The sequence below is a fragment of the Ooceraea biroi genome, chromosome 6, assembly GCF_003672135.1.
Source record: "Ooceraea biroi isolate clonal line C1 chromosome 6, Obir_v5.4, whole genome shotgun sequence".
Taxonomy (NCBI): Eukaryota; Metazoa; Arthropoda; class Insecta; order Hymenoptera; family Formicidae; genus Ooceraea; species Ooceraea biroi.
Genome location: NC_039511.1, coordinates 15730599 through 15757705, shown reverse-complemented (window position 1 = coordinate 15757705; position 27107 = coordinate 15730599). Strand labels below are relative to the sequence as shown.

General features: G+C 44.3%; 1 protein-coding gene across 6 annotated transcripts in view; it reads left to right on the top strand.

The window, feature by feature from the left end:
* Window positions 1-27107, top strand: part of LOC105284577 (mucin-12) — a 275050-nt gene that overhangs the window by 220829 nt on the left and 27114 nt on the right. For 5 of the 6 annotated variants that reach the window (XM_026970345.1, XM_026970344.1, XM_026970343.1 and 2 more), the window contains exons 6-7: window positions 12656-12756; window positions 24791-26745. In XM_026970345.1, the coding sequence (XP_026826146.1) occupies window positions 12656-12756; window positions 24791-26745 (2056 nt within the window). Of the gene's footprint in view, window positions 1-12655; window positions 12757-24078; window positions 24526-24790; window positions 26746-27107 lie in introns of those variants that run through there. The other variant, XM_026970346.1, reaches the window with a different exon arrangement.

The window sequence follows — 27107 nt, the reverse complement described above, 5'->3', positions numbered from 1 at the left end:
TTTCAAGCGTGATATCATCCGCGTTTTCGTGTCACACCCTTATCCGCGATCTCCGAATGCGAGATATCGCCGTGATTAAAACGATCCGATAAACGTCGGCCGAACGAAGTCTACGTTGCTTCCCATCAAGGTTGCCTCACCATGGATCGCGAAGGGAATGAAGTGGGATGAAGAGAGGAGAGGCCTCTCATCTCGTCTATCCCTTCCTCTAAACTCATCACCCGCCGGTAATTCCATCGATGCTTTAAGCATGGAGGGTCTCTTCAAGGGATGTACTCGTGGTTGTAACCTACTAAAGCGGGCTTAACGAAGAAATAGTTGCGCCCCGACTTTTGGTCCACAGCCACGGCGGACTATTATAACGTATTATAATTCGTAAATTCCCGCACGATTACTGCGGCCTCACGTGGTACTATTATGTATCATGAATTGCAGTTTGAAACCACGCTCCATCCACGCTCTATTTTTCTTACGTGTAATTATTTATTCTAATGTGTTACGGTAAAATTAATTAAATTTTTTACGAGAGGAGGGATAAGGAGATATTCACAAGCATTATTTTAGCAAATAGATCTCTTGCTCGCTCTTGATCATCCTCAACTTCTTGCTGCTCCTGCGATTGTTACGCGCGCGATGCGGGTACCGTGGTTCTGACGCCGATAACGCCGATCCGTCGTTGTAGAAACGGGCCAGCCGGCATTTAATACTATCCCGTTGAATATTCCCCCGAATGGCACTCGATATTGAATTGGCTCCTGCCTAATTGTAACCTCGCTCGTCGCGAGGGTCCCATTCACTTGTAAACGACATTTGCATAATTTTTACATTGCCTCTCGTGTAATCGATTTGAATACCGGCGGTGATCTCTCTTTCGTTTCTTTTTTTTCTGTCCTACCATTTGGATCCGTGTAAGCCTTGTCCCTGTTCACGTCGATAGCTGCAGTTGGAATTGCTAAGTAATCACGCTAAATCATGTGTCTCAGCTGCTGCATATTTTTGGTCAAATGCGTCTAGAGATATATACAGATTTATCTCGTGAAAAAAATATCAGCATGAACGATTAATCATGCATTCGCAAAGCCAAACCGAAGGCGATTATTAATCACAATGATACATTTTATATCTCCTACATGATTTATACATAAAATGATTGATCTTTTAATCTGATCTGATGTCCTCGTGAGAGAAAAAATTGATTATTGAAGATATTAGTTTACGAAAGTCATGCATGTATTTATATTTAATTCTTCTAAATCTCCCGTATGACAAATAATTTATTATCGTATCACACGTCTTTAATGAATATTTTTAAAACTGACGTAAATATGTGAAAGCTTATTTATGGAGCTAACTTGGAGATTATCTCCGCACTTACTCACTGCTCAAAGTGAAGCGATTCATTAAGTGATCTCAAGTTCACCGATTTTCTCCCTGTGTGTCTAAGAAGGCATAAAAATTACTCGCCACGTGTTTAAGCGAGTTTCAAAGTTTCTTCAAGCGTGAACGACGAAAGCGGCGACCAGCGCCACGAGAGCGTAACGTTAAATATCACAACGCATAAACGGTATAAAGATCACTGCACGGATCCCCCTCCATAAAGTTACGTCACCGGCCAGCGATTAATTTAATAAATTTTTTCCCCGCGGCGAGAAAAGAGACGTGGGGGGCGCAGGGCGAAAAAGTTGTACACCAATTAACGGATTGAAGTGCCATCAGATGCAGGCCGGCTTGGAGAGGGCTCGGGTCGCGAAGTCCTCGAAGGGTTGGACTATCATTAGCGAGCCGCCACTTTAAGCGGCGGTCACCCTCACCGCTCGAAAAGAAGAAGTTAAAAAGGCTCGGCCAGCCGATGCTCGTTTGACTTGTTCCACTTCCGCCATGGATTGCCTTTTGATGCTGTTAGCCATTCCTTCTTGACGCGATGGATTTCCTCTCGCTGCCATCCACGTGAAACTTCAATCGCAACGAAATATTCTTCAAGCTTTTATATCGATAGATTAAAATCGCAGAAATCTTAATGTCTCTCTGAACATTCTCGCAATTTCCGTTAAACGACCGTCGAATTATCGTGAATGAACGTGAGACATGAATCGCTCAAATTTCCGCGCTGACAAGATGGTTCAACGCGATGACGACGGATTATCGAGGAACCCGTAAGACGACGTGGCTAGAGGGCTTGCGGAGCAGCTCCGAGGGGGTTAACGTGAAATCGGAATGCGTAATGGACGCCACGATGCCGGACTACTAATGAGCATCTAGCCCCTAAGAGAATTCCGCGTTTCCAAGTCTTTCTCGGTTTTTGCGTCTTCTTTAAAATTCAAGCGCTCCTCCCGGTGTACTCTCGACCTGATTTCATCCCTGATTGAACCACTTTTTGTGTGACTTACGTTGAATTTGTTGCAAGATGTTACGACAAATTCGGTTAGTTTAATGTGTGACAATCGTGCTCAAAGTACCTCACACGTACAAAAGTATCAAACACGCTCGTATATCACCTCCTACAAATTTCTGCTTCGGAATTCTCGATTGATGATCTTCAGCCGCGCAAAATTTTCTCCCCGAAAAAACAGGAATTCGCCTGTGGAATTGCCGGCGAAAAATCATGCGAATAACACGGCATTCAGATATAGTAGCGTGCGATGTGGCGTGTCATTCGTCAAAAATGGGGAAAGTACGCCGGTGAATAAATACTAGTCGGCGTCGCGCATTAAACGCGTACTCGTGGATACGTCGAGATAACGTCGAGTCGATTCGTCCACCGCACGGATCTGCCATGAAGAGCAAGGGTGACAGAGGGATGAGGGAGAAGGATGGTGAGGGGGGACGGCAGGGGGAGAAAAAGAGAGGCGGTTGGCAAGCAGATAAATAGAGAAGGTGGGAGAGAAAGCTCGTCGCCGCGAGGCATGCAATGCCGGCTGCGAAACAAATGGAACGATCGCGACGGGGGTGGAAATAAAGCGTCCCCGTCGCGTTCCACGGCCGTGACTGAAGCGGGGGTGCGTCCGGGAGGAGAGAAAGAGAGACCAAGAATAAAAAACACCACATGTACACGCACGCGCGCGTTCTCGATCTCCGGATTGACGTGCGCTCAAGCGCGCAAAAACGCCGAAGCACTTTTCCGTGTTCGAAACTGCGTCCGAGCTCGATCGCGTCGGCGTGGCGGTTGTCTCGACGGATTCGATTCACGACGACAGATAGAGATGCAATCGAGGGATGCCCTGCCCTCGCCAAGTGCGTCTGTATCTTGTGATCTATTATGGGATGCGTAATAAGTGGAAGTAATGCTCGATTTACTGCACATTTAAAATCAGTTTCTTTTATTTATAGCGCTTTAGTCGTGAATATCACATATTTTTATAATGCTAAACGATAATAGTATTAATTACAGTACCAAAGTATGATAATTTGTACTAAATTATTTTCCATTTGTACATTTGATCTGATGAAAATACATATTAATTTTGCACCTGAATCGCAGAGCTTACCCTCTTCCTTCGGGTTGAGCTTGTTATTTGCGCATATCATTATTTTATTATACGTAACTCTCCAAGTTTCCACCAATCATTTCCGCTAGTGCAGCGGTCAACGCGCATTATTCCGGACCGTTTCTTCTGTCACGGATGGGAATGCCTGTGTTCGTGGTGCTCGCGGGGAGGACGAGTCATGTGTGCGTACACAGGTGCGTACAGGACCCTCAACAGGTGGTCACTCGTAATCGTGGGGGTTACGCCGCAGCCCGGTGGCTACCCATCCGTCAAGGGCTTTGTGTGCCCTTGCGCGCACCACCACCGCCGGTCGTGGCGCCCGTCGTCCTCGGAAAAGCGGCGTTTTTCCTCTCCTCTCATCCACTTCTCCAGTGAGGTCTGAAACGATCATCCCACGGCTGCCACGCCGAGAGCCATGCTCGATTCTCATGGCTGAGAGATCCCGACGACTTTCGCCACTGGAACAATGCTCTCGTTAATTAAGATTTCTTTCTGCGAGTCCCCTCACCCCACTCTCGTGGCTGTTGAGTACCCCTCTCTCAAGAGTTTCTGCGCTGGCAGAAGTACAGACCGCTCCTAGACGGCGTCAGTGCCGGCTTATTCCAGGAGCTTTTCGTTTGTTTTTTGTGGAATTCGTCGTTGCTGTTATTGATTAAACTGGTAAAGAGACAGACGAGTATTGCAAGGTTCGATTCATGCATGATACTTATCTTTTGAGTACTATTGAGCCGCAAGCAATAGATAAAAATAGACCCTCTTTAAAAAGTACATGATCATGTACCTATGTGAATAGAAAGCTTGCAGTGAAGAGGATTCTAATTTTAAGCTTTCTAAGCAAAAATAAGATTCTCGTGGAGGTGCTTCCTGCAAGGAAACTTTTGCGGTGGCTTCGAGGATCGAGTATGCGGTCTCGGAGGTTGACGAGTGGCGGTCCGGGTGAAGGGCGGGGGGAGGGGGTGGCAAAGGCGCGCGGAGATCCGGATTTAAGGCGTCGTCCGTGAAAGCCCTCTGGAGGCGCCGGAGACTTGGGTAGTCGGGGGTAGTTTAAGAGAAAGAGAAAATGGCTGGGGATGGAAAAGCAGGCAGGAGAACGACAACGACGAGGACGGGCGTGTTGGAGTGTAAGTGCTAAGATTTCGGAGTGCATTAACATGCCCCGGAGGCAAGCTGAATACAACCCTTCTTACATCCAGATCTCGAGCTGAGACCACCGTCAACCGAGGAGCGGAGAGGCAGAGGAGGCAGGAAGGTGGTTGGTAACGGTGACGGTCGGGGAACGGGGCAGAGCAGGGCAGAACACCGCAGAGATTCCCACTTAATTACATTAAAAATGTTTTATCCTTCAGCCTTTTCTTCCTAGCCCCTGGAGGCTCGAGACTACGATATTTTTTTCATGGACGGGTTAGAGCATTATTAATCTTTCTTGTAATTTAATCGGGGATTCAAGATATATGGTACACTTTGAAACGTTGCATTTAAATAGATCTGCAGGAGACAAGTCTATTCTAGAAAAATGAAAACTGTTTATTAAAATCGACATCATTCCGTAAATCGGAAGATTTTTTTGGATTTTTAATGATAAAAGAGAAGACGCCTATACAAGAATATACTATGATATTGGAGAAAGCTACTTAAAAAAATTTGCGGAAAAGAGAATTATTCACGATTAAATGTAATCTGCAAATATATTCAAGACGATGCTAGAAAAGTCGGGGAATCATCGTGAGGGTGGTTTGGGCCAGCAGGTCCTTGCGATGGCGCGCCTTACATTATTTAGAAGGATCCAAAGACTAAGACGTCGAGCACTGGCGCATGCTAATCACTCGACCCAGATTGAATAATGAATCAGTATTCTTTCCCTTCTTTCTGGCTACCCACCTTCAGTCCGCGGTCGTCCTCGACGGAGCCGTCGCTACGTGACAGGCTTTTTATTACCTGGCGGAAGAATGCCTCCTTATTCCTTCGTTAGAGCCAGCCGGTGGTCGTTATTCATACATATATGCGGTCCGCGCTGCGTTCGCCATTAATGTCCTTGCATTTCAATTACCGGCAAGGGAAAGATTTCTTATTACAAAAAATTATGTTGTAATAAGCGAGATATAATCTGAAGGCTCGCACTTTATTAAATAAACGTTTGACGATTGTAATTGAAATCATAAAGATATGTTATAAAAAAATGGCAACACACAGAATAATAGTAATAATAATTTCATAATACAAAATTTTCTTCATTTTGCATGATAAATGCCGTAATTTCATGCATGATATTGTTAATTAACTTGAGGATGTTTTGTACTCGCATTGATTATTAGAGACGAGTACTCGAGGTAGGCGCATCAGGTAGAGGACCATCGCATAGAAGGGGTGGCGTTAGCATAATGTCTTCGGGTTCGGTACATACATAACGCGCACACGTACAACGCGGATACGTATAACGCGATGCCGGCACCCCGCATAGTACTTTACTCCTTGGTACTTTGTGTGCAAATTATGCCCAAGACGAGACAGAATGGAAGAGAGCTCGGGTTTCGCCTACGAGGATGAAGCGAGTCCCTGACGCAACCTCTTCGTACGAGATTCGAATGAAAATTTAAGAGAAAGAGTTTGCTGTGGTGCAAGCTTCCTGCTCCAGAGTCTCAAAGACGGACTCATTGTTAAAACGACATTTATAATTTCAGATAGAGCAGTTACACATTTTCGAAATATAGTGACTGATAATATATTCTGTTAACTACATTATTGTTTACTGTTTATTGTATATTATCCATATGCCGTCACAAATCGCGGAATAATAATTGCAATACTTTTTGATGAACTCACAATCGTTATCTCTGATTTGAAAAGTGGTAGAAATAAAATGAGAAATTCCCAGTTATTAAAGAAATCATAAAGTTCACGTAAAATTGTAACAGTTACAAGCTTGTAAAAAAGTTTTATGATACTTTGGCACTTTTTCCAGATAAAATACAAGGTGAGTTAATGAAACGCGTGCGAGAGAGTAGATTTGCACAGGATTTTAAAGAGGATCGAGAGGAAGATTACACCGCAGCCTATCATGAAGACTTGAATTAACTTTTGGATTAACTTTTACGCGCGCCTTGACAATTTTAATGATAACTGCAAGAAAGAGAGAGACATGAAGAAAGGATTCGTAATATTGCTCTTTAGGGATTAGGGTCTCTAGTCCCGCGACAAGTTGTACTCTCCATCTTATAATAACAGAGGCCTACCCTTCTCTGGATGCCAACGTTGTGTTCTCCGCGTTCTCGTTGTGCCTAAAGACTCCGATTAGGATAGGAATCTAGTTGGTTTGTGCGACGCCACGTTACGTACCTAATCTCTTATGTTATGCGTCGCGACGCTATGGTTCATCTCGGAGATACAATGTGATTAAAGAATAACGTTAATAGCGACCGTGTACAATACAATACTTTTTCATTAGTCTCTAAATTGTATTAATTAGAAAAGGCAGGGATAAAAGTTATACTCTTATAATATATATTATAATATATAATATATATATATAATATATTAATAGCACGTGCAAAGTATTGTTATCATATAATTATTCTTACATTTTCGAATTTTAAGAATCAAATTGCTATGGAAGAATAATTTTCAATATAATTAGATATGAAAAAATCGATTTTATATTTACCGGTGAAACCACCAAAGTAGACAAAAGTGCTCAAATTCTAGAGCATGTTAAGTAATTCTAATTGTCATTTCTAACAAAATCATGATCATATTTGCGCAAACATTGTTTCTCACACGAACTATGGGCGATAAAAGGATACATAATCTTTAGAAATTCTCTCTCCTTTCTCTTTCTCTCTCTCCTCTCGTCAGCCCTCCAAGTCATTTTAGGGGAAAACAAGACATTTATAAACACCCACCACCAGATTAGATTTGTTAAGATAATGAGGCACCCGGTTTAGCAAAGCGCTTCTACTGTGCCTGCAACCATCATCCTGAAGAGCCTGCAACCGCCGTCTCCTTAATCCCGGATATGACCTCGCACGGGGAGACAGTTAGACCATTGCAGAATGCAAGCTTACGCGGGGGAAGGCGCGGAAGGAAGGAGAAGGAAGCAGAAGGAGGATATGTGTGCTCACGAGCCTCCCTAACGAATTCGCTGAGGCGAAAACTCTTCATCATTACGAGTGTTGCACACATTACTCTGCCAGGAAATAAATTGCATTGTGCTTTCAAGGTTTATGACGTACTCTCGTCGAACAAATGGAGAAGCTCCTACATCCGATGAGAAACCGTCCGGAATACTGAAACAATAAAGTATCGTTAACTGCAAAGTGTACACAAAAATATTATAACGCTCATGAGTGTTTTATTATCTCACTCAGTGTCTTGTAGATTGAATTTCGTCGCTGAAGCAGCACGCAGGGAGATAGGGCGATTCGAGAGCGTGAGGATAAGGCGAGAGCTCGCAGGAGTCTATGGCCCTTGAGAGAAATGTCGATCCACAGTCGATCAAGATTTATTCTTACTGCTATGCAGGCGGTCGTATCCGACGACGCGTTATTTCGGCATCGGTGAAAAAACCATAATAAAATTTAACGGTCTGTCAGGCGTTGCGGCGTTCCCGCTCCCGGAGCGGCCAATAAATACCGAGAACAAGGCGGCTACAAATCTCAAGATAAACAGGAGCCCGTATTTTTCCACCCCCTTGATTTCCGCGCCACGCTCCTCGCGCTTTCTCCGCGAGCTCGTGGAAAAGGGCGCGTCCTGCCCTTTTTACATTCCTCGTATGAATTATTAGGTGGCCGGACCTAAGGGGTGGACACCGCGGTATTTAATTTTCACTCCCCATTAAAAGAGGACGAATTTTTCCCTAATCGCATCTCTGACGATGAAAGTGCGGTCGGCAGTTTGTCACCGACCCTTCGTTCTATTATCAATGTATTTCCGCGCCATGTCCGGCGAGTAGTATTTTAATTTAGAGTGTGGCCTTTCGGCGTGATTGCTTATTGGATAAGAGATTTTTGTATCGCGCGCATTAAACGAAGTGAGAAATCCACGCGATGCTGCTGAGACGGGTAGATCAACGTGGGTGACGCCAATTAAGGAGGACGAAGGTTGCGAGCGCCAAAACAGAACTAAGGTCTGGCGGCTGCCGATGATGTATGTGCTGGAAAATACTGGAGGCAATCTGTCACGCCATCGACGTCCCGCAGGCGCCGCCTCTCCACTTCCTTCTCCTCTCCATCTTTGATCCCCTTCGTTGCCTTCCTTCGTAGCTGAAGATCGCAGGAATATCATCTCACGATCCGAATAATTCGGGCAATTCTGCTCGTTTATGTATTTCTTTCTATCATCTACAGAGAAAAAATAATGATTATTTTTAATAAACATAATATTTTTTAAATAAAATGAGAGACAAATATTTATTGTTAATCTAATCTTAGCTACTCTATAGTCACTCTATCTAAACTTATTTGAAAAAGTGTTTAGCTTGCGTGACAGTTAAATTCGTAAAAGAATTGAAGAAGTACCGCGTGTAAACGAACTATCAAGGAATCAGGATACCTTTACTTACTTCTTCCCAAGTAACGTCTCCTTTTCTCCCCAGGGCACATGGACGCAGGATACATACTCTTCTCATTTCTCGCTGCCTTTTTCCTCCACGAACGAGCTCCTTCCGGGTATACGGCTGATTAAACGCGCAACTATGTAACGCAAATATACTGGCCTCGGGCTCGCGTCGGCTTTCCTTTCAGTGTCCCTCATCCCCGAAGACAGGCGGACTCGTTCCGCTCTCGATTCCACCTTTCGACTCTCTTTGAATTCCAACCCCGGTCACTTGACGGAAATATTTATCGAGGGTCTCCGGCGAGGCCCCTCTCGTTGCCCTACTCCTCCGAGTTAGACAGGACGACGACAGAACGAGGCGCGGCTGCTCGTAGCTCATGCTCTTCTCGTCGGGACTCCTCCGGTACCCTCCTCGCCGACGATCGCGTTCCCTCTCGCTCGCGAGTTCTTTGATCCATTTTACGGAGTCGGTTCGGCACGGATTATTTACCCTCTTAATTACATTTCGATTCTATCTCGTCCCGTGGCTCAAGGACTGATCGGCACGCTCTTGTCTGTTATTTTTTTTTATGTGCTTACATAATTGAGCAATGACTATTGCACAAGTGTATAGGATAATATACCAATATTTTTCACTCAAACATTTCAAAAATGCAAATAAATGATGAGATTCGGTGTCACGCAACCAATAGAGAGAAGATTCTTGAAAAAAAATTAGTTTGACTGTGACTGCTAGAAATTTTTAAACTTTATTAGATGATGATCATCAGATAAGCTTGCTTCATAATAACAAATGTATGAAAGCACGAATACGTATATTATATATAATTCTGCAGGCATCTTACAAACCGACGATGCTTTTAAATTCTTTAGTTCTCCCGATCCACGAGAACGGAAAGCGAGAGCGCCAGCACCTGATTTACATTTCTTTCTCTCGTTGGCATAAAAATTCCGCGGCGATAACTTCCTTTGTTCCACCCTCCGTGGTCGCGGGAACGACCGACCCCTGCGGCTCAAGAACCGCGGGGGGTGACGTCGTAACCTCGTCTAGTTTCTCGTCCATATTACATTTTTCCTTAATTAAAGGCAATACACCTCTTGGCGGCAGACGCGGGTCACGTCCCTTCGTTGGCTGTGACAGAGAATTGCTTATCCAAAATTTGTTACATTGATAAAATAATGTTTGCTTTGAACATTGATCACTGAATAATATTTTTACAAATCTGATAATATTTGCGATAATAATTTTATAAATTCTTGTTCCTCGATTATACATTCTTCTCGAAATATATTCGCTAAAGACAACGCACAATATGCAACGCGTTATTTATGATACGTTTACGTTAATTAAAACTCGAACGACAAGTTTATTAGACCGAATCATTTAGTTGCATTATTCGAATATAGAGCTCGGAAATTGGTATGAAATGCCAATGATCCGTGCGGCCTGATCGCTTTTTAAGTCGGATGATAATTACCGTTATATTTCTGCGGAAGTTTTCACAATCGCACTTGAGAATTGCGTCGGGAGCGTTCGCAACGGCGATCGGGCGAGCCGTAACCGCGCAACGTTTCGCAACTTTATACATTCCTGATAATCTCTCGGAGAGCTCCCGGACGGTTGTTCACGGTGGTCGTCGGGATTTATGAAATGGCAATAAAATTTATATGACTCGGTGGATCGTTAGGGGTGCGGCTCGCTCGTTCAGATTGATGTCGGTTGTGCCGCGAGTCTGGTCCACTTGCCCGAGGCTACGCTTGTTTCTCCCCGCGATCATCGTGCAACGGTCCACTCTCGCTCGTTATTAATCTCTTGGAAATCGCGACAGTTGTTTTATTCATCGCGCAAAATGAAAAAATGACTTTCACCCGGATTATATCGGCGAATAAGAAAATTGGGAATTTCTGAGTTGGATGTAATAATGCTTGCAGTCCAGTATCTTTTATATTCGATCGAAATTGCATCGATTGCTCGATATTTTCGTACATCGATATTACATAACGTAGACATAGTTATATGTAAAAAACTTGTGTGCAATATGCGAGAAAATTGCATTATCTGCAAACTTGATATTATGAATTAAATTTATTCATAATTCTGAAAATAATCAAGTGAAGCGAGACTTTTAAAACTACTTTCGTTTAAATTTTTCTAAAATTAAGATACGTTTTACTCAATTACACAATAATATTCCTCACGCCGCGATGCGAAGAATTTACGATATCATTTATCGTTGACAAAGGTGTTCGAGCTTACTTGCGATAGAATCTGCATCTAACAATTGTTAATAAATGTTAACAATTGTATACTCAACAATTATTTACAAAGACACGGATAACCTTTCGGATATGTATGATCTTGTTTTGACTAAGTTGTAGGCTTGTTTTCAATTTGGTCTCACTTGTTTGCTGATCTCAGCCGATTGCGGACGTATTTTTCTGCACGTCACGGTATTGTCTTCATGTATTCTATCAGTCTTTCTTTGGCAGTAAGTAGGCATTTTAACCGTTATTGTATTGTAAATTATTTACAATAATATTTAATATAATCCTATTCTAAAAAAGGCATGTTAATCTTTATAATATAATTGAAAATAATTATATATATTTATGTCATTTGTCTACTCTTCTCAAAACAATATATATATATGTATTTATATGTAACGTTACCCGCTTGGTAGGAGACAAAAAAATAATATATCTATCCTCTTCTGCTATTCCAAGCTAGCCCAAGAGCCGAGCTCACATGTACGCGATTTTCGCTTATTATATTATACATGTAAAGTTACAAAAGACTTCCGTTTACATTTTTCAATGACGAATTGACACAATAGTTTTTTCGAAGAATAAATTCTAATACAAATATGCCTAAAAGAAATGCTATGAAAGAGAAAGTAAATTTTCTTTTACAATTGATGGCTGGACTGCGCCAAATTTTGAATCATATTACGGAGTTACTATACATTTTATAGATAACAATTGGAAGTTTCAGTCATTAACATTAGATTTTCATTACATTACACCATCAAATGGAAAGCATACTGGGAAAGATATTGCTGACTTTTAATTTAATTTTACCTTTTTTTAAAACCAAGAATCTTGACAAGATCAATAATCTCGACACCTTCGTCTTGATTATTGTCTTGATAATTAATTACAAAGTCTCGTCTTGATCTTGTCTCGGAATGTGTGACAAGACCAAGACAATACCAAGACTAGTCTTGGTATCTCGTGCAATCCTAAATCTGCCGCATAATTCTTCTCTGTCACTTGGATTGGTACACCAGAGATAAGAGAAAAAAAGGTGCTTTTGACAACTCACTTATGCAGTGAATCACGCGTGTGCTCTGCTGAGCATGATGCCTCGAGGACATGTCTGCCTCTACCTGTTGCTCAATTCCCCATCGACGGTAGCAAGTATCGCGCGAAGAATTCGACGAGCTCTTCCTCCTCGTGCTTTCCTCCACCTATCGCGATGCGGAGCAGTCTGCGAGTCGCTGAAGCGACCGCAATGAATTCTTAGGAATTCCGCAACGTGCGACTTTAACTGTCGTCCTGAGAAACTGGCAAAGACGATCGATCGTGATTCCGTGAGTGACCGTGTTGCGTTCGTCTTGTTGCAGGTGGACGATCGAGTCAGGTCTCCGGGAACATCACGATGCCTGACCGCTACTACCATGTCGCTTTCCATCTCGCCCTCTAGCCCTGAAGAACCTGTTACGCTGTAAGTAAAAATTATGTATTTATGTTTCAGAATCGCTGCTTTATATTGACAATCTAAGCCAATGTTGATAAAAAAAGTACAGTACAAAGAAATATTCGATATATAAGACATCTCTTATGTGCGTGAAATTTCTTAATACGTTCGCTATCAAGCATATGTGTAACGGATTGATCTTTTCTTATTTTATTTCTGTAATAAAGACAAAGAAAGTCTATCTTTTCGATATTAAAAATAAGAAAAATATGAAAAGTGAATTGTGGTGAAAGATTTGCCAACTATACGGTGGTAGCGAACGTGTTGAACATTATGTACAAAGCTCCTAAAAAAATGCTAGAACAAATACGAACGAAACGACGTTGAATATAACTCTCTGCGTATTTAATGGAGGAAAAACGAGGTCAGTAACACCTCGCTATATTATTTAAGAAAAATTAAAAATTGCCGGGGGATGCAGGCGGGACCGCGATCCTTGCGGTTTCCTTTCCGCGGCCCAAAAAGCCACTTAGACAAATTGGTCGCTCGCAATACCGCGCAAGCAATACAGGAATGGTTGCTGCTGTGCGGTTCTACATCGCCGTTATCGGGCGTTTCTCTGTTCTTACTGCCATCGCCCCGGTCTCGCAGGGCACCGTGTACACGGTCGGGGGCCATGCAGAAAGACGAGGGGGGAAGAACGAGGCGATATTTATGCCAGTTTTTTATTGCGCTTTAGCTCGAGAGAGCAGAATGGAAACAATATGTCACCCGGTAGGGAAAGCAAGCTGGTAGCGTGGCCGGGGGATGAAGGGGGGTTGCGCGAACTTCTTGTAGGTGGCCCGACCGGTGGTACCTAACGTTAATACTAACGCCTCCGCCGTGCCAGCGCCCTCCGACCGACGTCATGATTTTAAATGAACAACCCCCGTTTCTCCCTTTCAGCCCGAAAACACAGGGCGAGCGACGGAATTGCCGTCGTGCGCTTCGTGATACTGCGTACTAAACGATTTTTGAATTTGTTCGCGTTGTGCCTCCGTTTCCATTTCGAGCCATCATTATCCAGCATGATTGATTGGTGCGGAACGCGAGGAAGTGATTGTTTTACATAAATGCTCTTACATATGCGTGTAGACTCTTATGAGCTCTCATGTGAAAAAGTGGATCAACTTTATTGAGTTTTTGTAACAGAGGAATTTTCAGATTTTTATAATGATCAAGAATGTAAGAGTGATACACAAAGAAAAGTTTATTGCAGTACGTATGGGGAAGGTGTTGGATGATAGATATTATAATACAAGAAAAAAATACATCTACCGACTTCGCACGCACTCTTTCAATATTCATGTACTTCTAGATGTAGCTTAAATTATAAATAAATCCGATTATCGCGACAGGAGCCTGAAGTATTCGAGGTCGGACAATTTCCGGCAGTTTTGCTTATCGCTCAGAAGTACTCAGAGAAAAAAAAGGAAAAGAAAAACGCAAAAAAGGGGGAGGCTCGTTATTCGGGGTCTCAAGAGTCATCGGATAAGTGCATATCGATTTCTCCCTATTGGCGAAGGGTCGGGCTACCGGTAAGATCGAGGCGAATGGGAAAAAAGAAAGGCGGTAAAAAGGGCAAAGGCTATAAGTAACGGACCGTCTGGTGGAAAGCGCTCGAGGGCGAACAGTGATTTAGAGAAATTAAAACTTTAATTCATGTTCGGGGTTCATGGAGGAGAGTGAGGGAAGGGGAAGGTGTCCTCTTTACTTCCTTTTCCTCTCCGCTCAACCGCTACTCCACCCTGTGGCATTCTGTACCCCGTCGATCGACCGAAGTCCCGCGCTGCGTGTAAATTGGCAAGCACAACTAGTGCTCGCCTTGCTTTGCTACTCTCACAGTTTCCCCATACTTTCACATGAATAGTACCTTTGTATTATTTAAAGCACGACTGACATAAAATGATAATTTAATAATAAATATGCGCGCATAGAATGAATTATTTTTTAAATATCAATAAGAGTAATTTATTGAAACATTGTCCTATTTAAATAATTTTTTTCGATTAAAAATAAATTACAACAAAAGTTATACTTTGCACTATTATATAATGGTTTAAAATAGCGCAAATTTTTTTCTATTAAAAACATGAAAAGTATAATGTAAACGATATATGAAAATTATTGTGAACAAGAATTAGAAGATACACATAACTGTGAAAATAGAAATTAGATTTTGATATTGTGTAAGAGAATAATAGAATTAATACTTAACATGATATATTATTCGGCAAATGCAAGATTTACTTGTTTATAGAGAATGTGTAATATTATATGATTTATGTAAGGAGGGAGCGAGTGAACAAATGTTTTGGGGTTGGTCATACGAGTCTGCTAGACACAATTATTGTCATCTTATGATTTAAGTTGCACATGTATTTTAAAACACAATAACCAGTCAGACGGCTATGGTCAACAGTTGTATAAGAAGCGAATAAAAATTCAATTTTACCGGATAGGAAAGCGCATACACTTTACCATTAATCATTAACATAAAAATTTATTGTTTTTACATCATGGGTCACTAATTTTGCAGTTAATGCAGTTAAAAGAATAACCAATTTAATAAAATTGTATTTCCTCAATTCTTGTTTTTGCTAATTTTAGAAGTCTGAGGTACATTATGTTTTAAACATAACTTTAATAAAAATTTCGATGTCGAAAAATATTTAGGACTAAAAATTAGAGAGGTAAAAACATGTAATATTGTTGATCCAATTTACAATTAATTTCTTGATAACGAAACATTTATTTCGAATTTGTCGGACCAAGTTTGTGATTTTTCATAAATTTGTCATATAATTTTGTAATAATGCTGCTCAGCCGTGAAGAGTCCTAAACAGCAATGACTCGTTGGCGGAAGCGACGCGATAAATCTGCATTTCGGAGGACATCCTTACAAACTTTTATGAGGCACCATACAGGATACAGAATATGAAGAAAAGACGTACCCTTTGTATATTCTCTCTTCCTTTCCTCTTTGGTTCGCTGTCCCTCTCGCGATTTCTCTCTTTGTCCGCCCTTCTCCTTCATGTTCTTCTTTCCTCTCTCAGTTCCTGCGCACTGCGCTCCGGCTTTTAGGGCAACCTCCGCCCCCAATAAATTCCCATCACCAGCCTCCAGGTACGCCTTCGTCGAGTAAATCATACCGTAAGTGAATCCGAATTGAATGCAATGAGTAAATATGGCTCTCGTGTAATGAAAGGAAAATCACGAGTGTCTGGCAGCAGCCATAACACGACAACTGATTTCCAATCCAAGAGAAAGTTTTTCGCGCGCGTGGTAATGGCTGCAACTTATTAAAATTGCTCCGCGATATTTTTTTATACGTGCGTCTTTAGAACCTTGTCTCTTTTGCGAAAAATTCAATTTCTTCGGGATTATTCATTCGTTATACTATTTTCCTGCATCATGTGTGGCGAATGTAGCCGATTTACGCGTGTTTTCGACGAGTGTATGCGTGAATGCGAGTCAAGGAGCAGCCAGTCGCTGGAAATGCATAAATACATGAGTCGCGGGGCAACGAACGAAAGAGGGAGACAAGCTTTGGCCCGCATATGTAGCGGGCGACTCATACCTCGTAATAACGTGTGGATAGCGGCTCTCTCGTCGCGAAAATACGGTCTTTCAAAAGCCTATACTTCCCCTTCGAAAACGAGCGCGGTTTCGCTCGTTGCCGAAAGGGAGCGAGAGGACACATGAGAAATGACAATCTTATTCCATGATTTCCTGTCACTAACTCTGTCCTGCCACGATGCAACTTGCTTTGTAACATTATGAGCGTGTCAAATATATTATTTTTACTAGATTTGCGTAAAAGTCTTTTAAAATTATTATGTCACAATTTTGTATTATGTGTTGAAAAGTTAAAATTAAAAAATTGTAATTTTAGTTACTATACAGAGCATACTTAATGCCTACTTAGTAAATTATTTTATTCTGCAAAAAAATGATAATAAAAACAATTAATTTTAGTCTGCCGGCATTTGAATAATTAACATCTTTTTCGAAGTTTGTAAAATAATTTTTTCGAATAATTGTGTCTCTTTTGCTTAATACGTTATAAGACCTTGTCAATACGTTAGTCTTATCTGAAGATCGCATCTCTACATAGCCAAAAAAATAATGATTGAATTCTGAACATGATTCTCGAGATTTTTCTGAATCTCGCGGCGCGATTTAATCGCTTCGATTAAAAGTCGAAGCTGATTTTGGAGGAGTGCAACTCAGGGACGATGACTGTGCCGCAACGAGCCCAGGAAGTAAATACAAGGAGCAGGGATGACTCGGCAGGCATTAGAGAGGCGAGATTCGCATTCCCGCATTACTGTCACGCGAGTAATTACGCACCGTCGAAAGCAACGGGTACGCCGGGCGGAGATAGGGATGAGGAGTGGGCGGTGGGTCGGAGATAGGGATGTAGGAGCCGCGGGACGATGAGGGGTGGAAGGAACCAGAAGGGTTGCTGTCGCTGCGCTTGCTGGCTCGGCGTCTCCCGCGTTGCGCGATTCGCAGCCAACGGGAGAAACCAGAGCTAATAAAAGCCCACAATTACCTCCGGTTCGAGCCATTTGTCTTGACGGGCGTCTCATGCCCGATATAATTCACCCTGGCAACAACACATTGTTGCCTAATGAGGTGTAAAACATTCCGAGATATCTGGCTGTCTCGGATGCTGCGAGGGCGGTTCCCGTACCGCCGATTCGCGATATCGCCGGCTCGCTTACCCCGTGCACCCTACGATTTTTCTTTATCGTCAAAGCGAGATTCCTCCTGGAATCTCGACGGATCTTCTCGATCCGTGCATTGGCCTTTCCCTGGATGCGATGGTGCGAAATGATGATGAATACTGTGCTCTTTAAAGGCAGACACGGAGCTTGGAACGAATACCTTTTTTATGGATTTTATGGATCGCATTTGCGAGGAATTTAAGAGTTAGGAAGTCTTAGCGAAACCTTGACATTTCCTTTATATTGTGTTATATCTCAAATTTTGACGTGATGCGGAAAGTAATTTTATAAAAGTTTATCGCGTGCGTTGCAATTTCATCGGTTTCAAGATTGGTTATCTTGAATAATTATATGAAATTTATATTAGATTTAGATTATATACTAGATTCGACTTCATAAGTTACATTAAGACTCGCCGATTTCGATTTCTTCACATTTCTTCTTTTCATCTCAAGAAGTTCACGTACAAATCATACAGTTTGCCGGACAATGTTTGTTCGTGCGTTGCACTGTGTATCGTCTCAGGGATGAGGAGGGGGCTTTCTTAGGCGCGGTATGGAAGAAACGTGCCCTGTCGATTCGATTTAGTCGAGGGATGTGCTACGTGCTCTTTTCGTTCGCTCTCACCCCGTCTCACGGCGATTCTGCTCTCTTTTCTCTGTCTTTATTTCGCCGGCGCGGCAGTGATTTGCTGCGATAAAGCCGCATCGACAGGCGACGCACGTGTATCGCGTGTCGAAGGACACGCTCCATCTCCTCTCTCGGCATGGGCCCTGGCCCTCCTCGACCACCCTCCGAACAAGACCGCTCGGAGGAGCTTATGATATATTTGTAATCACGTTACTCGACATACGTGCCTTTCCGTTACAACTGCCTCTCGTAACAAACAGCCGTGAACAGCCTTTCTTTTTACTTTATGACCGCGTAGGCGTGCTCTTCAGCAACCCTTCACCGGAAAAAGCGTCATCAACGCTTCTCGCGTGTACGCGCGATCTGCTGAATTATCGTATATGCGAGAACTATCACTTTCTAGAAGGTATATTCGCCACTTTACGAGATATATTTTGTTGCTCATCCTCTACCTTGACTGAGTGTTCTGTCAAGAGAAATGAAGCTTTAATTTTAGACGTTGTAACTTATGTATTACGCTACAATCGATGTGTCGCGTGACGCGCTGCTGAAAACTCCTTTCTTCGACATATGATTTTAGGAATACGAGAAACGTTCGTGGGGGACGATATTCGAATTCATTGACGTGCAATACTACACACACATATACACTTATATATAATGTCACGAAGCGCGTCGCGGCGAGAGGGTTCCCGAATTTTAAGGGCCGTCATCAGTGCGAGGCTCGAGAAATTGCATCGTAATCCAAGAACGGCGCGAGGCGGGCCGCTTTTCGGAGAGGCAATTCCAGCTACCCGTAACAATCTGGCGGCGGCGTCGGCGGAGGCATATTATTATGGCCATAGTCCCGGACAGTTTATTCCAGGTTCGTTTCCAGATTTACTGCCCTCCTCGTTTTGCAGTAAGAACTCGCGACTCGCCGGTCCTAAAATCAGGCTGCCTTAAATCGCGCGAGATACCGCTCGCGCAGAACTTCCCGTTAACATTTTGTGGGGAAATTTAAAAATACGAGCTGTAATATACACAGTTTTACGATGCCGATACAGTGATGTAATATTGCACTTGACCTTTTGTGATATTTAAATATACATCTGCGCGCTGTTGTCAAAACAGTATCTCGCGCATTACAATTTCCTTATTATAAAATGTTTTATGTATATATTTTTATTAGTGTTACCTCTTTTATGTAAATTTCGCCTTGTATCAACATTTTATTTATTTTTCTCTCGGTACTCTTTCAATGTACAATAATTAAATTGATAGTAGATCAGCGTATTGGACTTTTCGCTAAATCAAGGCGAATAACGTTATCGCAAGTGCAAGGAGCGCATATACATATACTGGTACTTGTCACTATGACGTTATCGATCCGATGGCATGGTCGGACGTCGGTTGGACATCCGAGCGTGGTAGCTTCTTACCGCCCTCCTCGCTCCTTTGTCCCTTTCAGTATGTGCCCGTCTTTGCCGCCCTTTCGGTGCAACCCTTTAAGGTCCGCCTTTCCAGCGGACATCAGCATTAAACCCCTGGGAGACGTGATGTCCTTTTCAATTTCTCCGTCGCCCGGGATCGAGGGCATCTGAAAATGCGAAGTACGACTTCGAAGTTCGCAAACTCCATCATACTTCCGCGTTTTCCCATATGATGGAGGACCGCGCACTTTTGCCGTCAGATGCGCGATGCAAAAGTTGCCCGTCCAAGCGTTCAGATTCGGAAAATTATCCGGATCTGTCGCGAGTCAGATGCGGTTACCAGCTACGGTTTTTCTTTTCGGAGACGTTAACATTTGAAAAGGCATAATTTGCAAAAAAAAGAAGGTAAGAAGAAAACGCGAAAGATGTGAGGACTCGTTTCTCGTAACGGCGCGCAGTCGCCGGCTCTCGTAACTGCGAAAATTTGCGGCCTCCCACCGCCAGCGGGCTCACTATAAATCAGTTGAAATTTGTTATGCGCGGCACGCAGATGGTTTTGTTATATGAAAATATGTGCCGCACGGGGATGGTGTGTAAGTATCCCTCGGTAAAACACATCCCTTATATCCCGCGCGTACCCTCGGCCCCAGTCGCCTCGTCCCGCTCCTTACACCCCCCTCAGACAGGCCCGAGGCGTCATGCTGTTCTGCGCTCTCTTTAATTACACCCCGAAACCGGGACGCGTGACGTATTGCCGTGTGGCGAAAGGGACAAAAAAGAGACCTCTACCACCGGCTAGAATCGCCAATCTGCAGCTCGCTCGTTAATCAACGCCGCAGTGATCGGCGATATTTTATGTTCCAAGAATACGAATTGGCGCGCATACGAATAAGGATTATCGAGGAAATCTTAGACGCGCGGACACTTTTCTCCATTTTTGGTTTTTCTATGAAGCTGCTGTAAAATCTTTGATGAACCTACTGCAAAATTTTCGTGGCATCCGCTACTTTGTCATAAAAACCGTTTTATGTCATATTTATTTATGCACGAATTAGAGATGCTTCAAACAGTTTTGCGTTTGAAAAGACTTGCTATTGAGCTTTTTCGAAATGACAGTGCTGGTCTGAAATTCGATGATCCGTTGAAATTTTAGAAGACGTAACATGAAGGATTTATTGGAAGGAAGTGAAGTCCAGCGATGGAGGAGCCACTTAAAGCGTTGGTTCGGTCAGCGCTAAATATTTGATCAGAATTCGATTGGTTTAAGACGTCAGCCGGTAAGCGAGGGTGCGCTCATGGGACGGACGAAAGGAAGAAAAAAAAACAAAAAGCAAGGAGGAAAGAGCTCGACGAATGGACGGACGGACAGTTAGTAGCTGGATGGCAGAGTATTCCCTCGAGCCGAACAGCAGAATGATGTCCAACCGGATACAGCTCAGCTGTCCTAGTCGTAGCATTCTTCTCTCACTAGTCTCTCACTCTCACCTAAAAGACGAATTTTCTTTAAAATTTATTCTGTCTCCTATTTTTCTTATCTTAATATATTTATATAGTTATCAATGATTTTACTATTTATCAGCACAATAGTAAGGAATTTGTTCAAATGTTACAATTAAATTTGCACTTATTGCTGTTTTTATATACGCGAGTCGTTAGCAGTAGCGAACAAGGGAGGCACAAAGGTCGAATCGCAAAATTCATGCGAATCCACGTGGTGCCAAGTAGGGTGCATTAGCCAAGTTCCCCATTATCCACGCGTGAGAGACCCCTAAATTATCCGGCGCTCGCCTAGCGCCGATCTCACCCACCCTCGCACGTCGGCGAGAAAAAGACGTATGACCGTCTTTTCTCGACAACACCCCCGGCTCCAGGGTTACCAACGCGTGATTCTCGCAATTTACGAGGACTCATTGCGTATCAAGACATTAATAAAAAATCGTTTTGTATCGTCATCTTCTTTGTCTGGTTTCGAGCATCGTCAATAATCTTTGCATCTTTCACAGTCATATCATTAATTTGAAAACTAATATGTGAGAATATTACTGCTTCCTAGCTGAAGTTACATATCAACACAGTAATTTCGAGAATGCAACTAATCTGACATAAATTGGAAGCTGACGAGATTCGCTGCGTCTTCAAGATGACCGCTAAAGTCCACTGTGACCTGTTAGTGGTTTATTTAATTGAAATTATCAAGAATGTTTGAAAGGACGTGCCCTAGGGCTCATAATAGCATAAGCAAAGAACAATGATGGAATAAAGAGAGAAGACGAAAATGAAGGAAGAGAAAGAAGGAGAGAAAGAGAGAGAGAGAGAGAGAGGAAATAGCAGGAAACAGCAGAAAAGGAGGAAGGAAAGAGTCGTAGCGAGAAAGAGAGGGCGAGAGGTAGAATCCGAAGAACCATCAGGAAGATAGAGAACGCAAGTTTGGGCTATCTCTCCGAGCACAGCTCCAAGGAGCTTCCCTTTAGACTTTAGTGATGTGACGTCGCCTAATACCCTAATCCCTGCAATAGAAGCACCAGCGTCCGCCTCACGCCGTCGTGTTTCTGTCTTACCATCTTACCTATGCTGCACCACGGTCGGCACATGTTAATTAATTGGCGAGTAGAGATTCTTGAATGTTCCCACAGAGAAGTCCTTCGCGTTTATTGAAAAATCCAATAATTTCTCAACTGTACAAAATATTCGATAATAATCAACATTTACAGAGAGATAGAGATAGGTTGCATGCTCGAACTCAAAAATATTGCTGAAATTACCTTTCTGCTCCTCTCCCCACCTCAAATATCTTTTTACTTTACTGAATATATAAATGAAACTCGAAGTGAAAATGCAACGCGTTATACCATAAGACCTGCTTCTAACATATTTCATATTAGATCGGATCGAAACTTGACGGCACGAAGGAGAGAAATTCTATATTATTCGATATGGCTGACGGCGCTGAAGCTGCCATAACGAGCGAAGTAACTGCAAGTAAGAGTCAACGTGCATTCGATGCCTCGCGTGACACCGGAGACGCTTGTAGCCGCCCCGACGGAGACTTCGATAGTATATCGGCGGCGTTCTCTTTTTGCAAGAATTTAAAGTCGACCTTTACGTGGTATGTACATCTATGGGGCTACTCACCCGCATGCCAGGACTACGCTTGCTTTCTAATTATTCCCCACAGACCGTAAGGGATGACACGTAACTGGAGGGTGGACCAGGACGCATCGATCCGCAACTCGAAGGGATCCTAGCTCTTTCTTGCTCCACGTCTCCCTCTCTCCCCCCACTTTTCTCCCCTTCAACCCGCTGCTTTGCCCTTACCTAGTTCCTCCGTCGAAGGCCAGTTTCAAGAGCATTGGTCCGCAAAGAAAAGTGATAATGTCTTAAGCCGTCGGTGCGATTTAACTTCCGATTTTGGACGAGGGCACTCCCGCCGTCCTCCCACCGCGGTCCCTAGCAAGAGTTCGTCGCTCTAAACTCCCGGCTACGTGGTCTGAGGAGGGTTTAAGGTTTAAGGGAAGCTCTCTCATTCCTTGGGATCCTAGGGAGCTCCGCTAAGCGCTGACGCTGATCCCGCTCTTCTTCTGCCTCCGCCACCTCCAGGAGCTCGGGTTTATCTAATTCCAGTTGTAGGTTCCTCCTATCGCTGTAAACCTTACGAGCGTACCAAAGGGCGAACGTTGTGCAGTTAAAGGCCTAAAGTCTTACAAGTCAACGGAAGGGCGGATAACTTATTAATTTGAAATAATGTGTAGTCGCGTGTCGGAGAATTCCGTGCAGAGCTAGACGTCAAATTCGGGGGGATCTCTTCAACGTTAAAATGTATAAAATACCACTTGGCGAGATGTAACGTGTGCGTGCCTGCGTGTGACGATTGATTTATCGCGTACATTACGACGAATCGTACACCTGAAACCATAATCATTCTCGATTTCCCCAAAACTAGCTATCTGATAAATATTTATTCTGCCAGGCAGAAAAGTACGATGAGAAAATTACAAAATTTGCTGTGAACAAAGTTATTCCCGTTAAGACGGCGGCGACTTGATTTCTCCTTTGAAAATGCTGCTGCGCGAAGAACTCGCAGATTGTAAAGGGAGTAGACCCGCGAGGTCGCTGGCCGGGACCAATGTTGCTCGGATTCTTAAGGCGGCAAAGAGGAGCAGGTAACACGTACATACGTATATAGCGGCGCGAGTGCCCGAGGGATGGCGGAGGGATGGTAGTATAGACGCGGGTGGATATAAGCGGGAGAGGAGACGTACGGAGCACGTACCTCAGCGCACTGAGAAAGAGAGAGCGAGAGGGTCCTAGGTGTGCACCCAGGAATCGCGTCCCCTTCTACGATAACCGTGGCGGGAGGGGTGGTCGAGGTGAGCGAGGGGGATGTGCAGAGGGGCCGGGAATCGTGCTCCAGCCGAGCTCAAGGGGGTGGACAGTGCGCAGAACCCGCCCCCACCTTTCGCGACGAAGCAGAAGCCGCCGGCTGCCCGCGCAAGTCTTCATCCCCTCCGCGCGCGACAGAAGATCGCCACCCCCGAACGAACTTAAACATAGCACAGTAGCTCGCGAGCACCCCGTCTGAGAGGGCTCATCGCGCACACGAGTCGGACTTCTTACCTATATATATATGTATACGTGTATATGTATACATATATGTATATATAGATATCGGTGGTTTGTCGAGCACGCGCGTATCCTCGCGCCCCGTGTGTCCGCGCGCGTGCGTGTCACGCAAGTGCTTGTCGGAACGTCTCGAGTCTGCCGCAAGAACGAAGCAAGAGAGATAGAGTGTACGTCGCTAGAAAAATATACATATATATATATATATATAATACAAACAGTCAAGCGAGATCGTTCACCAGGACAGAACGAGAGAGAGAAAGAGAGAGAAAGACAGACGGAGAGACACAGACGCATCTCACAGCTGTGCGGCATGACTCTTTGGATTTGCGGCGACGCACTCGATGAACCTCTGCGGATGTCAGGTGAATTCTCTTGAGAGATAGTCCCTTAGACTTTGAAATGCACTGTTAAGTAGATGACGGAGGGAGAAAAAGAGAAGATGTCCGGGTCGGACGCTGGGGATCTTCCGCGATGAAAGAGCGGCGCGGATCCTGAGCGAGGTGGTCCTCTCCCGTTTGTGCCGGCCTCGAACTCGACGACCTTGCACTCGTGTACCGAACGCACCGCGTCCCTTGCGCCCGCATGGCAGAGCAGACTTGCTGATCCTCTGGAATTTTTGTGTTCCAGGGTGGAACTGACCAGCGTGCCGGGCGGACAGAATGCGATGGCTCATCTTAAAAAGCGGAAGCTGGAGGCAGAGTCGGTCGCGCAGAATCCTAAACAAATGCAGCAGCCGTCACAACAGTCGCAGCAGTTGTTGATCAGCAAGAAGGGCCTGCAGACGAACGCGCCGCAAGAGATGGAGTCGACTGACGCCGCCGCGAAGCGAAGGAGAAAAAGCGTACGCGACGATGACGTGCGAAAGACGATGGACATTGTTGATCCTAACAAAAACATACCGCTGCCGCAGAAGAAGCGCGCGTTTGCGTCGGGTAACTCGGGCAGTCCCGCCAGGAAATCCAGCAAGCACTGCGAAGAACCTGAGGACGATGAGACTCTCATAAGAGAGACGGAGGCCGCCTTGAAGAGTCTGTCAGGCAGTTGGCCTGGACCCAGGGGATCCTTATATCAGAGAGGCAATTCGGACGATGATAGATACGAATCCAACTTTGAAAATCTCTTTGAAGAAAAGAAGGAGAAATTATCACCCTCGTCAATATCAACGTCTTCGAGTACGAGTAACGACACCGGCTGTTCGTTGAAGGACGTAATCACCTTCCGCGGACAGCACGATCGGTTAGTGAAGATGCAACAGCACAATAAGCAGCTGGATTTCAAGCAACATCCGACCAAAACTAAGAAGGATCTGGATAACCTGTTAAAGGTAGAGAACGAATGCGCGAACACCCAGTCTCAAGTCAACAACGTCAATCAGAACGAACCACCGAAAATCAGACCGATCTCCGTTCGCTCGTTGTCGAGCAAAGACAGAGGCGACAGGAACATGGTGAATGTGCACGTTGAGTCTCAGGGCAGGCAATCGGACAAGTACTCCAGATACGACCCGCCGGATTTCAACGAGCTAGTCGACGATTCATCCAACGAGCTGGAAATCGACATGTCGGATCCGACCGCCGACAAGGACGAAGGCGATCGAGAAAGAACGAGTGACAGGGAACGAGACCGAACGTGCAAGAATGGTCAGTCGCCCCAGAACATCGGCAGGCAACAGCAGCAGCAGCAACACCATCCGCAGCAACATCAAACGCTCTATTCGAACTACCAAAGACAATATAACGACACCAACATGAAAGTCTCACCTACGGGAACTTCGTCGTCTTCGTCACCGCCAACGAGCTCGCCGTTTTCGGCAACGTCCGCTTTCAGGCCACCCAATTCGGATCACTCGAAAGCGTCGTGTCGCAGCACCGCATCAGTTCCGGTGGCCTCCTCGGCTATCCCGCCGATCGGTCCGTACCCAGCTTCCGCTACTTTCGTGGGGTATCCCACGCCTGGACCAACGATGCCGACGCCGCAGCCCGTAGCCGGTATATCGCCCACGTCGGAAGACAAACACGCGTCTTCGGTGTCTCTGCTGCAGCTGAAGTCTTCGAAGGAGGACAATCACCACGTGACGGCTCACGAAGTTGCCCCAAATTCTGTGTCCCCCAGCAAGAGCCCCACCGGCAGTCTACCTTCCGTTACCAGCCCCGACTCCTCGAAACAATATACGATTCTTCAACCCGCGGGAGTGGGTTCCAGGGCGGCCAGTGCAATCCAGGATATCGCGAGGGAAGGAGTGGTCAGTGTCGCCGCCGTGAGCAGCTGCACCACGGGGAACAACAGCAATGCAAGCAACACCACGAACACGAACGGCAACGGAGTCGGCAGTAAGACAACCAACGGCAATAACGGTGCCAGCGACAGCAGCAATACGACGAATCCTGCCGGGAATCCTAACGCAAACAGCATCGCCAGCATAACCGTCACGACGATCACTACCACTACGTCTAGTCCAACAGCTACCGATGTGCCCTCAGCGAGTGGTCAGCAGGACAATGTCATGAAAATGCCAGAGAGACCTGGCACCTTCGACACTAGCAGGCCGGGAATGTCTATGTCTCCGTCCAGTCTCGGCAGAGGTGAGGATTTCGATGTCGTGTCTGTCACATTAAGAAGCGTGGTATTGTGTAGGATCGATTATTGATTCAGTCTCCCGAAATATAATATAAATCATGACACAATGCAAAAATGCATAAACAAACTGATGTTGTTATCGATAACTTCAACCTCGTGGAAGATATTATTTAAAGTTCCATGCTGATATTGATATGCACGTGATCACTTATGTTAGTAGCCAATTTTGATGAACGGGCTGTTACTATCTATTATAGCGTAGGAAAGAATAATTATACCATCTAATATGGACGAAGATTTTTCGAATTAAAAGTTTCTCTTCTTGATGATACATTTCTATATCGAGACGTCAGTGATTTCTTAAACA